The 13,676-nt window shown below is 39.8% G+C and overlaps 1 protein-coding gene across 1 annotated transcript; it reads right to left on the bottom strand.

Moving 5' to 3' along the window:
- Positions 1-11,238: 11,238 nt before the first annotated feature.
- Positions 11,239-13,215, bottom strand: LOC145125413 (cytochrome P450 76T24-like). The gene is made up of 3 exons (XM_079060872.1): positions 12,581-13,215; positions 12,056-12,484; positions 11,239-11,973 (listed from the first exon to the last, which is right to left on the bottom strand). The coding sequence occupies exons 1-3, from the start codon at positions 13,028-13,030 to the stop codon at positions 11,365-11,367; spliced, it is 1,488 nt and encodes a 495-aa protein (XP_078916998.1). The 5' UTR covers positions 13,031-13,215; the 3' UTR covers positions 11,239-11,364.
- Between the last annotated feature and the right edge of the window lie 461 nt (positions 13,216-13,676).

The raw sequence follows: 13,676 nt of genomic DNA, 5'->3' as shown, positions 1-13,676 counted from the left end.
ATCTGCGAAGAGTTTACGGTCTTTGAAGGGTTTACGGTCCGGAGTTTACGGTCGTAAACGTGTTTACGGTCGCCGGAGTTTACGGCCGTAAACGTGTTTACGGTCGCCGGAGTTTACGGTTGGCGGTTTACGGTCGCCGAAGTTTGCGGCCTCGGCTCGGAATTCGGTAGCGGCTTGAAGGACGGCTCGGTGAGTAGCATCCTCGCACCAGGTCTTCGCCTCGCACAGCAGCTTCGCACACGCGCCCCGTCCTCGCAAGCTGCAGCCTCGCATCAGCGCTTCAATAAAAAGGGAAACGGATTCGAGGGTTGCCGGGGATCGAACCCGAGACCTCTGGTTGATCAAACACGCGTCTTACCAACTCCTCTAAGCTCCTCCTTGGTTCATCACTTCCGATTTTAATTCAAATACATTGTCATTCGCACCTACTTTCGCATTTTTGTCAAATTCAGCCCAAAATTGATTTTCTTTTATTTTAAATTCCTTTTTCAACCAAAAATTATAGTTTTTAAATTTTGACTTTTATTTTTGACTTTTTACTTAAAATTTTGACTTTGACTTTTAAAATTTCACCTTTGACTTTAAACTTTGACTTTCTCGTTTAACTTTTAAATTTTCAAATTTAGCTTTTCGGTTTGACTTTTGAGTTTGACTTTTTAAATTTGACTTTTAAGGTTGACTTTTGAGGTTTATAGTCAAAGGGCATTTTTTTTGGTTTGATTTTTATGTTTGATTTTGGCTTCTAGTTGTGCTTTTAATGGCTTTTGAGGTCTACGAAGACATGAAAGAGAGTCAGGATATGTTAAGACAAAAATTCAACATGTTCGATTACATTCCTGGAGAAACTCTGGAGGCACAGCTGCAACGATTCACAACTCTTACTACTGATATGAACATATCTGGGATCTTCTTGACTAAATCTGAGATAAACAAAAAGCTGTTGAATGCACTTCCAAAGTCGTGGGATATGAATGTGGCTGTCATCAAGAAGACAAAAGATCTCAATCGTCTTAGTCTTGCTGATATAATTGAAGAACTTGACGCTTTGAATTGTCGAAAAACAATGAGTTCCGCAAATATCCCGGTCAATGAAGTTTCATGTTCTCAATCATGTGAAGTTTCATGTACACTATCTAGTGAAGATATGATTAAATTTCTTCGGGAACAAATTGATTTATTAAAAAGAGAAGTTGAGGACCTGAGATATGAAGGATATCAACTCGGAAAAGGACAGAAACCCCTGAAGGCTGAATTAGAAACAAAGATACAAGACTTTAAGAGAATTCAGCAAGACTACAGTGAAAAATATGAACATTATGATTATATCAAGAGACAGAATGTTGAGTTAATTACCGAGCTTGATACATTAAAAGGGCAATTTGAAACTGCAAATTTTGATTTTAAAAAGTTTGATGTATCAAGCGAAGTAGTTGCCAACATGATAGACCATTGCATGCAATTTAAACATAATCAGTCAAAGGGTTTAGGATACGATAATGTACCTCCTCCTTTTAATCATACATATCAGTATCAACCTTTGTCTAAAGAGGAGATTACCAACGAACCATTCATGGTTTATGGCAAGCCATCTGGTTTTGTTTCAGGAGAATTTATTAATGTTGAAAATGCTAACGTTTCTACTTCCCCTGCAGATCAATCCTTAAATCAATCCAAGCAAGCAACTGAAGAGAGTGTGTCTGATAGTAAAGTAGCAGAAGATGAGAACAAGGAGAAAACCATTAAACAAACCAACATCTCCTTGAGCTCTGAATCTGTTGCTTCGAACTCAGTTGCTTCTGATCAACCTGTTGTTGAGAAGTACAGGCCACCAAATCAAGTGAAACAACCGACGGCTTGTTGCAAGTGTGCATGTGGGAAAAATCAGAGACAAGGCAAGGATACGCCACCAGGGGCAGGAAGAAACTACTTCACAGTGAAGAAAAAGACTTGTTTTCACTGTGGAACACCCGGACACATTGCCCGAAACTGTCCAAATCGCGCATACGTTCCTTACTACGCACAAGGATGGCAGAACGCGCCAAGAGGGAGATACTCCAAAAGAAACCCCTCAAGGTCACGTTCAGACAATGGTGACTGGAACGCGCAGAAGGCCAAGAATCAAACCTACAAGGCCAAGAATCCAACTCCCAAGGGCAAGAAGGGAATGTCGGCCAAGAAGCCCAATCCAAGAGATGCTCCAGTGAAACAAAGACCGGTTAGGTCAAAGTCATCTCAACGGCCGACATCAAGATCAAAAGCAAGTACTGAGCCACCCATCAGATCGAAAAAGAAATGGGTTAAACCCAACTACAAATGGGTTCCAAAGGCTCACTCTCCCAAATTTTCTAATGACTCTAATATTTCTACATCTTCTGTTTGTGATAAACATGACATATCGTGGGAGAATGTATCTTGCGTAGACGACAAAGGTCGACCCAGTTTCAAAATGGACTGGGTTCCAAAGACCAACTGATCCCGCTCTGTGTCGGAGCAGCTATGGAGGCTTATCATCAGACTTCGGTTTGTTGGTAGTGGCTGTTCCAGGCACATGATTGGGGACATCTCTCAACTGTACAACATTCATAACTTTGTTTGGGAGTATGTGTCCTTTGCGGGAAAGGAAGAAAGGAAGAGATCACAAATGGGGTTAGTGCTTAACGATGTGAAGAATTTTTGGATCTGTTCTGAGATTACGCGTGCAGTTCTCAAACCTTCTGGATGCAAATTCAATCGGTGACTTACGGTTTGAGTTTTCTTCTCTATACTCCTGAGTTTTTCTTAAGCTGATTCACTTTAAAGACTAATTTTTTTTTTGTTTTAGGATAGTTTAAATTTGTGCATTTACTTTCGTTTCTCTCCTATGCACAAATTTAGGGGGAGAAATAAAAACAAAACAAAAATTAGAAAATTAATAAAAAAAATTAATTATAAAATTAGAAAATCCAAAAATATGTTGGTTATGAAATGAGTTTGAGGGAGATGTTTTGGGAAGTGATATAATCATGTGATAACAGGCAATCTGAATCTGTGTAAGGGACTGAATCTGAATTGTCTAGGCTCTGTGTTCGATGCGCTGGTAGGCACGAGAGATTAAAATGGACTTAACTAGGCATTAATGAACTTAAGGAATCTAGAGACTTGAAAAATCTTGACCTAGATAGATCCTTTTAGCCTGACAATACGACGCTTAGATAGGTTGAGCAGGGAGATATACATAATAATCCACCGGTCACATTAAAGTTATCCGTATCTGGAACTGTGGTTTAACTCTTCCTCGATGTACGAACTTTGTCCTTAATTCCGGTATTGATGGGGCGACTGGGGAATTCCAATAAAGTAGGTCTGTAGGAAATTATTTTCTTGCTTTCTTTCTGTTAGTCATATGTTGCCTCCTCTGCGTGATTGAAATACATCCGACCTGGACTGCAACATATGCAACTCTATTTCTATGCATCTTCTATCTATGCAATTCTTCCTACCTGTTAGCCATATGTTGTCTCCTTTGTATGATTAACCATCCGACCTGGTACACAGCATATGCATCATTCTACTTCTCAATTCCTCTAAATCTGGTTAGTCATATGTTTCACCCTCTATGTGATTGGAAGAGATACGACCTGGGTGTATAGCATATGCATTCTAAATCTGACTTCTCTTATAATAATTGTCTGCTCACCTAAAGTAAGGAGTACTTTGGAAGTTCCTGATTATTGGGTATGTCAGGAAGTGGGAAACATGTTCTAGTACATTTAAAATTAAACAATCACTAGGTTGTCTGTAGATCTCGCTGCTCAATTTAGGTGGACAACAATATCTTTGGTCGTCGTCAGCTGAATGGTCCTTAAGTAATATTATCTAGGAACTTAGGATCACATTGTCTTGTCACTTATAGTATGTCCTAATTTTGTCACAATCTCTCATGTTTAAGTGGACCACAATACTGGCGCTTGACCAGATCTATTCATGAAGGGAGAGGTACTGATAAACGGATAAAGGTTGTCTAAAAAACTTTGATCCCAAATCACTCTTAAAGTTAGATATCATTTTTATTTTTGTTAAATTTGTTCATAGTTTTCTTCTAATTTAAATATTAGGGGAGAATTAAGAATTTTAAAAACTAAACAAAAATCAGAAAATAAAAAAAATCCAAAAAATAGTGTTATTTCTGTTTTATTTCTTTTTCAGAAAATATGAAAAATCCAAAAATATTGTGTGCTAAATTTTCTTTTAGTTTTTGTTTTGTCTTGAAAAGTGAATTCAGGTGTGGATGAGACTCATGGAGTTTGTGTCGAAGATTTCTGAGCCAAGGCTTCATACGTGATCATCGAAGAATTCTCATTCGAAGGAGCAAGAAATGAAGATTATTTTTTCGACATTCAATCCTTCAACCCCAGAAGCAAGGTGAAGTTGAAATTGAAGATTATGTGACGGATTGCATTGAAGCCTCCTCAATCAGTCTGCTGCTATCTTGTACCTGCTGAAGTGATCCAGAAGATTTGTTCTCTCTGATGTTCTCTCTGAAGATTCTCAAACTAAAAGCGCTATCTTTCAAGAATCAGTACAAAAAGCCTCCTCACCCAATGTGCGTTCAATGTCAAATTCTGAAGAAAAGCCCAACTGCTCAAGATGAAGTCATTCATTGAAGATTCATCAAGTTCATCTTGAAGTTGTGAAGAATTTGAAGATTAAATTTGAAGCCAAAGCTCCCAATGAAGATTAACAAGAAAAGCCAGCTATTTTTTAGAGGGAGCTTGTTCGGTCATTTAAGAAAAGAAAAGAAAGCTATAAACCAAGGGGGAGATTGTTGGGTCAAAAATATGGTTTATACTTTGCTTTTCTAAGCATTTATTGTTTTTATTTTTTGGGCCGAAAATAGTATAGGATTAATTGTAGCTTGGACCGAGCATTGGATTATTTGTATTTTGGGCTTGGCCTTAGGTCCATATATATATATATATATATATATATATATATATATATATATATATATATATATATATATATATATATATATATATATAGGGTGAGGAGTGCATGTGAAGGATGAACACATAGAATAGAGGAGCTTAAGTGTGTGCATTTGAAGGTGTTCTAGAGAGAGAAAAAAGAGAGTGTGTGTTAGTGTGTGTGAATCTTGTATTCGGATCTTCATTCATATCAATACATACAAGATTCATCATCTTCTTCTTCTCCTTCTCTTCTATTTGATCTGACATCATCCGTTTGATTGGGATTCCGCACCATCAAACGGATCTGATTGATACACAAGCAAATTTAGGGACTTACACATATCTTCTGGTCATCAAACCAAATCAGAATCTTATCATTGAATTGAATCCATTCGTCTATGATTCATACATGCTTCATGTGGTCGAATGTCTCAAGTACTCCCCGCTGGTGATTGCTCTCACGCAGGTTGAATATGTTCCTATGTCACTGCTCTCACAGGTCTATTCATATGCTACATACGACAAACGCAAGGAAAGGATCTTCTTTGACATCTTCAATCACAAGACCTCTGTCTCAAAGGCTCGTTTTTGTTCTCTTCTGCATCTTCCTACAGACGCCTCTATCATCTCTCCTGATTTCATCACCAATACTCAGTTATTCACTATGTTCTATGACATGGGGTATACCGATGTCCTAACCACGGTGACGAAATTCAAGAAATCATGCTTACCACCTCAATGGAATGGTCTTTTCACACTCATCTTCAAGGGATTAGCTGAACGGGTTGATGGGTCTGACGGTGCTAGCAAAGGTCTCATGACCATTCTTTATGGTCTCTATCATGGAATCAACCTAGATTACGGATCCCTTATTTGGTCCCAGCTGGTGCAGAGCCTCAACACATCGACACGATACTCCGAAATTTCTTGTGGACGCTTTTGGACGCTGGTGACTCGAAGAGCTATTGAACACTTTCAGGTTCCAATTATGGCAGATGCGATGATGTCTTCAATTGCCACTTTCCACACAAAAAAAATCATTGTCACCGATCCCACGAAGTTCATGTTCATTGGTTCAATTCCTGAATCAATGTACAGGTGTGTCTCAAGCGTAAGCAATGTTATGGCTGATTACTGGAAACTACCTCCTTCCGGGCAGAGAGAACTCACTCCAGAAATGCAGCAAGCCCTGGATGCTGTTGACAAACCAGCAAAGCGGGGAAAGAAACAAGAAAAGAAGAAGAAGGAAGGTGAAGGTCAACTATCCCAAGTGGCAAGGCCTCCCAAGCGAAAGCAAGATAAAGAATCTTCTCCTGTCCACAAGAAACGAAAGATCAAGAAGAAAGCTCACAGGCCGAAGTCTCCTTCCCCATCTTCAAGTGACTCTGAATATGTTCCATCTGACCCATAGCCAAACCCCGAGTCAACTGAAGACGACGTTTCTCAACCCGAAAGTCCGCCTCGAGGTAATTCGCCTCCACCCTCACCAACTAATGTAGGTAACCGAAACTCACCTCCTCATTATCCTACACAATCAATTCCTATTACCATTGCTCCCTTTCCTCCACCCATCTCATCAACCATTACTACCTCAATTCCAATTCCAACCCCTTTATTCACCGAGGTTACTACCACTACTACTTCTCCAACCGAACCTATGGTTCGTGTCAACGTATCTGATACGGGGGAATCTACCTTCGGTTCTGAACCCCCAATTACCTCAAAACCTTTATCCCCACCTCCTTCACACGAATCTGAACCTGTTCTTGGCGGAGAAGACATGGAATTCGACTCTGTTTACTTTAGTCCTTATCGAGTACAGAGTGATGAAGATGATGACGCTCCTGTCACGAAGAAGCATCTCAAGGCTATGAATGACAAGCTTGACCAACTGCTTTCTTCCTCTTCTGGCAGTGCATACTCTAAAGCCGCAATCAAGGCTCTGTTGTCAACCTTTGTCAAAGAGCATGACACTTCCATCTCTAATGCTGTTAAAGCTATTGAAGCCTCCACTTCCACCTGTCAGAAAGCTTCTCTTGCAGTCGATGCCTCTACCAAGGATTGCAAACAAGCGACCACAAATGTCGAAAAACTAGTTTCTGACGCTCAACTTTTTCTTGATTCTCTCCAAGCTGCCGCTCAAAAGAATGCTCAAACAGTGAATGCTTCTATTGATAATCTTACACGTTCACTGGAGGCTGAAAAGAAGAATTTTGAGGAAGCACGCCAAGCAATTCAGACCGCCAACACTGAGCTTCACACTTCAGTTGATGAACGACTCACTCAACTTGAAGCTGAACTTGCTGTCGAAAACAAGATTATGGATGAGCTGGATAAGCGAACCTCTCAGCTTAAAATTTAGAATCTGAAGCTCAAGGCTGAAACCAAGGAGATTGACGAATTAAAGTCTGAGCGTGCAGTGGTTAAAAGTTCGATTGGTGATGTGCATTCCATTCTTCTACACCTTCTGGAAGCTCATGACTCGATCCTTACCATCTCAATTCGAAGCCACTTGGCTGAGAAGTTGAGACCTGCTCTGGATATTTTAAGCAGGATTGAGGGTGTTTCGGAGCCCGTTGTCCCTCCGAAACAAGGGAGAGAAAATGTTACTTAGGGCCATGGTCAATCTCAACCACCTCCAAAAAGTAAATCTTTCACCCAACAGAAAGTCACTACTGAGCCGAAGGGTAATGAAGTTTCGGGCAGTATGAAGGACAAACGAAAGAAGAAGATTGGTGATGATGATGAGTATGAAAACGATGATGAAACTGATACAAGAGAAAACGCTTCTAAAACCGACAGCCTTAAAGTCAAGCCTGATGATCGAGAGATTGAGGCAAAGGTTCGAAAAGCGAAGGAATTTTTTGATAAGGAGAGGAAAGCGAACGAAGTGCTAGAACAGAGGAAGTCTATGTTTCCTCTGTGGTCTATGGAAACGCTTCAGAGGGAGGTAATTGAAGCTCCAAACACTCATTGGCTCGAACCGGTCCTTTCTTTTGCGCTTGAGAATTCCACGGACTCACAATTTGATATGCCAATCACCCGAAAGGCATTCGTTTTTCATTGTTTTGAGTGAACGGCTGCCATTCCTTCTCCGGACCCGAAGATTGATCGAGATCTGCTTGAGTACTATCTTGAGTTCGCTCAGCCGCAATACCTGACTTGGAGTAATCAGAAAATCATAACAGTCAAGGTGTTGAAACCCACTTCAACAGGGGAGTTTATCAATATCAAGTTCAAAGTGACCTGAGGCTCAGACAGTTCGGTTCATATGATCTCCCTGGCTGACTTACCAAATTTAAATCCTCATCACTGGATTCTACTGAACAACATTTTGCTGACTAATCAAAAGGAGTATGAGCCTATTATAGATCACATCAAGCGAATGCTGGTGTGTTACATTCTTGAAGTCGCAAAGATGGATCAGGAAATCGCCTCTGCCATAAAGAAGAATCCCACTATCAAGCCAATTGGGAAGGAAAGCTATATCAATGTGATGATTAAGGGAAAAATCGACCCCAAGTTTAATACGGTCATGTTCATTAGGGGCGAAGGTCAAAAGTGCTTGTTCGCTCTTATTGACAAACACCTGTTCTCCACTGCTTGCTTGGAGCATATTCTCGATATTATACACGGGTGTAATCAGAACAGCGAAGCCGATAAAAAGATGTTTGCTGATATGCTTCGGTCGTATATTCTTTTCCGTCAAACTCTTCTTTCCATCATCCCCAAGCTGTTCAAGACTGTGAGGAAAACTACAGTTACTCAACCGAAGTAGTCTCTCGCCTCAATTGGCGCAAAGGGGGAGATTGTTGGGTTTAAAGGGTTGCGCCATTGGGCCTTAGTAGTTCGGTCCATTATGTACTCTCGGTTTGGGCCTGTCCAACCGTGCTTATCTGTCTAGGGTTTAGTATATAAGGTGCATGCATGCATCCTTGTCATTAACGCTTTGATTATTATCTCATTGATTGTATTGTAAACCCTAGCACACCTCTACAGAGGAAGTTCTTAGTCGAGCTCTTCTGAGGTGTGACTATATTTTAATCATTCGACATACACATTGATTCATTGAGTGTTCCAGTATTTGTTATTCTTATTGTTTTACCTATTGAAGATCTAATCGATCTAAAGAGTTCTCAACTCATCATGTACGAAAGCACGGAAGAAATTCATATACCCCCTGAAGATCTAATGCTGATTCGAAGTGATGAAGAGCCCACATCGTACCTTGAGGCTAGTAGGAAAAGGGAATGGCGAGATGCAATGGATGCAGAATTAGCCTCGATCGAAAGAAACAATACGTGGAGCCTGGTCGACCTTCCAAAGAATCATAAGGCCATTGGCCTGAAGTGGGTTTTCAAACTCAAGAAGAATCCGAATGGGAAGATCATCAAACACAAATCCAGGATTGTGGCAAAAGGGTACGTCCAAAAACATGGGATCAATTATGATGAGGTGTTTGCCCCAGTAGCTAGAATTGATACAATACGTCTCATCCTAGCACTAGCAGGTTCAAACGGGTGGAAGGTTCACCATCTGGATGTCAAATCGGCATTTTTAAATGGAAACCTAGAAGAAGAGGTCTACGTTTGCCAACCAGAAGGTTATCAGAAGAAGGGCCAAGCTCATAAGGTGTTCAAATTATCTAAAGCCCTTTATGGGCTTAAACAAGCTCTTAGGGCTTGGAATGCTTGCCTGGATCGACACCTGAAGAGCATTGGCTTCAGAAGATGTGCCCATGAGTACTCAGTCTACACCAAGAGGTATGAAGGGAATACTTTAATTGTAGAAGTGTATGTTGATGACCTGCTTGTGACAGGAAGCTGCCCTAAGAGTGTTCAAATGTTCAAAAAAGACATGAACACCAAGTTTGAAATGAGTGATTTGGGTTTCTTGACTCACTACTTGGGAATTGAGGTGAATGAAAAAGGAGATGGAATTACACTCAAACAAGAATCATATGCCAAAAACCTGCTTGTCAAAACAGGTATGCAGGATTGTAATCCCACAAAGACCCCTATGGAACACAAGCTCAAACTCCGGAAAGAAGATGAATCTGAATTGGTGAATCCCACAGAGTATCGAAGCCTAGTTGGTGGACTGAGGTACCTAACTCATGCCAGGCCAAACATATCCTTTTCTGTGGGAATTGTAAGTCGATTTATGGAGAAGCCAACTGTGAATCACCTACAGGCAGTGAAGGGTATCTTAAGATACATAAAGGGCACATTGAATTTTGGTATGAAGTACTTAAGAGGGAAAGAAAATGTCACACTAAATGGGTACACGGATAGTGACTTAGCAAATGATGTCAATGATCGAAGAAGCACAGGAGGCATGGCGTTCTACGTGAATGAGAACTTGATCACATGGGCATCACAGAAGCAGAGGTGTGTGGCACTCTCTACCTGTAAAGCAGAATTTATGGCTGCCACCATGGCAGCCTGTCAAGGAATTTGGCTCAGAAGATTGCTCAGTGAAATAACCGGACAAAAGGTGCCACCTGTTGAACTAAAGGTTGATAACAAATCCTCACTGGATCTAATGAAGAACCCAGTCTTCCATGGCAGAAGCAAGCACATAGATATCCGGTTCCATTTCATCCGAGAATGTGTTGAGAATGGGGACATTTCAGTCACACATGTTTGCAGCAAGGAACAGAAAGTTGATGTCCTAACCAAGTCATTGGGAAGATTGAAGTTTGAGGAGATGCGAAGTCTCCTTGGAGTAGTGAAGATATGATTTCTGAATTAAGGAGGAAAATGATGGAGTAATTCAGAAATTATTTTAAAATTGTTTTATGTCATGTTTTTTTATGTTTTGAATAATTCAAAGCCATGTGGGCTGTTGAGTCCGGGTCTTATGCCACTAGGGGTAGTTGCAGTTTTTTTTAGCACTCTTTGAGCTCTAATAGTTGGTGTGTGTGTACGTTGAGGTTATCACCTCCTCTTTCAATTCAGTGAATAAAAAGATATAAGCTTTAAGCACTTTGTGCCCTGTTTTCTTCTGCTACTGTTTCATTGCCAAACACAGGTTGCAGGTTTGTGAAAAACTAACAATTTAGAAGAGGTACAATATCATTCAGACCTAAACGGGGGAGACGATGCTGATTACAAGACCTTTGTCGCTGCCAACACAATTGATGGCCATGAAGATGCCGCCTAGGCTTGTTCTTTTGTTCTAATTGCATGAAGGTATCTTAAAAAAACCACCAACATGGCTTGTTCTTTTGTTTGTATATATTGATGGTGTGGGTTAGCCACTGAAAAACCGAGTCAAAGAGGCCGAATAAAGTTAAGGGCTTTATTTTATCATCGCTTTAATTAATTCTATAACTATGTTTAGTCAATATACAATAACTACAAATATTTATTTACTTCCAATATTAGAATCAGTAAACAGGTTTAGAAAGTTGTCAAAGTTTAATGGGATCGACCATGAGTGGTACATTTCTTGGCAATGTGATCCCAAATTTCTCTCCCATGTCCATATCTTGTGGTCTTATTTTTTCTTCAAGCTTCCAGTCAAACTTCTGAATCAAAGACCCCAACACTATGTGCAACATTCTATGAGCAATATTCAATCCTGGGCATATCCTCCTCCCAGCACCAAACGGAATAAACTCGAAGTCTTGGCCTCTATAATCAATCTCGACTTCCATAAACCTTTCTGGCATGAATGTTTCCGGGTCTGACCAGACCTGCGGGTCCCGCCCCATCGCCCAAAGGTTACATAAGATTTGTGCATTTTTAGGCACGATGAAACCTTGTACTTCAACATTATCTATTGCTTCGTGAGGGATAAGAAAAGCGCCTGCAGGATGTAGCCGAAGAGTTTCTTTTATGATAGCTTGTAGGTAAGGGAGTTGAGAGATATCTTGTTCCTGAATTCTTCTGTTCTCGTTTTGCATTAATTTTAAGATCTTTGAACGAGCCAATTCCATTTTCTCAGGGTTACGAATAAGCTCAGCCATCGCCCATTCCAACGTGCTTGATATTGTATCAGTTCCTGCTATAAATAAATCCTACAATAATTCTTCAATGATTAGTTATAATAGGCAATCTTTTGAACAAATATTAACATAGGATGTGTTTGGATTTACTCACCAAAAGCAAATGTTTAATTTCATTTCGACTAAATACGAATTCATCTTTGATGTTGAGGTTGAGAAGCATGTCCAATACATCGTTGTTTGTTGAGGAATTTGACCTTCTTTGCAACCGTTCGTCAATGATCGTATCGAAAATAGTCAATAATTTTTTGCCATAATGATAAACCCTTCGTCCTAGTCCTTGCGGATCAAATGGTCTAAGTATTGGAAAAAAGTCCACAAGATTCGGCTTCCCACAAACTTCCATCAAAGCCCATACCGTGTCCTTGAATTCTTGTGAAGACACAGAATCATATTGTGCTAAATCCATCGAGAACATGTAGTTGGAGAAAACGTTGAGAGTTGTGGTAAATGCCACTGCACCTACGTTCACAACAGTTCCATTTGTACAACATCGATCAATATGATCAAGAAGTTCTCCTATCTTTAACCATAAAAAATGTCAAATGGGTCAAACGCAAATCCATTGTTCAACAAATATCAGATATATAAATTTGAATGAAAGCAAATCTACGTGTACCTTCTTTTCACGTAAAAGTTTGCTAGCATCTAGAGATTGAACGGAGAAAAAATATTCTTTAGTTATCCTCCGTAGTCTTCTCCACTGATCTCCGGCGGGCAGCCATACTATGGACGACTTATTGTGGTCCACCATTCTGGCGGTTTCAGGGACTGAGCGACCAGAGAATGATCGGTCATGTTTGTGAAAAAATTCTCTTGCCATGTCCGCTGATGAAACAACTATTGTAGTTTTGGTTCCAAGCTTAAGCGACATTAATGGGCCATACCGTTTGGAGAGTGTGGAAAGAGTCTGGTAGGGTTTGTCACTTAGTATTAAGAGGTTTCCGATGATTGGAAAAGGGTGAGGTCCAGGTGGAAGACGTCGGGAGTTGTGGAGGCTAGTGATGATGATGGCATAGATGAATATTGAAAGGCAAGATAGTGAGAGAAAGAAGGATAGATAGTCCATCCGTTAATGTGTTATTTGGTCACATTCAATCTATTCATTCACAAATAAAACGCTAATTGCTATATATACACTAACTATCAGTTTGTTATACTTGTGACATTTGATGTTTGGATGTATATAAATAATATAAATAATTTATTCTGACGTTTCACATACAATATAAAGTAATGAACGACAACAAAACTATTAACACCAAAGATGGTTGAATGTTTTATGTTACCAAAAAACAATATTGCATAATTAGTTTCAGTTACGTCTACGTGTATTTAATTTCTAAAGCCATTTTGGCATGATTGTCGTCGTGTTGAAACAATATGTTTAGCGTTCGAGGTTGACTTGCAATGTTTTTCGGAAATTGGTTGCACATGAGTTTTGTGTCCAACCAACTGAACATTGCATTCTTTGCATCGTTTTATAACGCTGGTATGATTGGAGGAAATCACAAAATGATTATTTTGTGGATTTTTTTTCCCATTTTGTTTGGAATGAGAAAATTATATTAAATGGTTAGCAAGATTTTAGAAAACAGAATAAATTACAAAAAGAACAGAGCAATAACAAGGTTGTGCAACGACTTAATTAAGTTTACACTAATTACTCTTATTAAACTTAGACAAAACTGCAAAAATGTCCTTGTGGTTTCTTA

The sequence above is a fragment of the Lactuca virosa genome, chromosome 7 (genome assembly GCF_052849685.1).
Source record: "Lactuca virosa cultivar CGN04683 chromosome 7, Lactuca_virosa_CGN04683_v6, whole genome shotgun sequence".
Classification (NCBI taxonomy): domain Eukaryota; kingdom Viridiplantae; phylum Streptophyta; class Magnoliopsida; order Asterales; family Asteraceae; genus Lactuca; species Lactuca virosa.
The sequence above is the reverse complement of the archived record's forward strand: the minus strand, read 5'-3'. Positions and strand labels throughout refer to the sequence as shown.

Excerpts from the sequence above, each read along its gene's own strand:
- LOC145125413 (XM_079060872.1), bottom strand. The coding sequence starts at position 13,030 with ATGGACTATCTATCCTTCTTTCTCTCACTATCTTGCCTTTCAATATTC. Across the intron at positions 12,485-12,580 it reads AACTTTTACGTGAAAAGAAG|ATAGGAGAACTTCTTGATCA; the intron begins GTACACGTAGAT and ends TTATGGTTAAAG. Across the intron at positions 11,974-12,055 it reads AAATTAAACATTTGCTTTTG|GATTTATTTATAGCAGGAAC; the intron begins GTGAGTAAATCC and ends GAATTATTGTAG.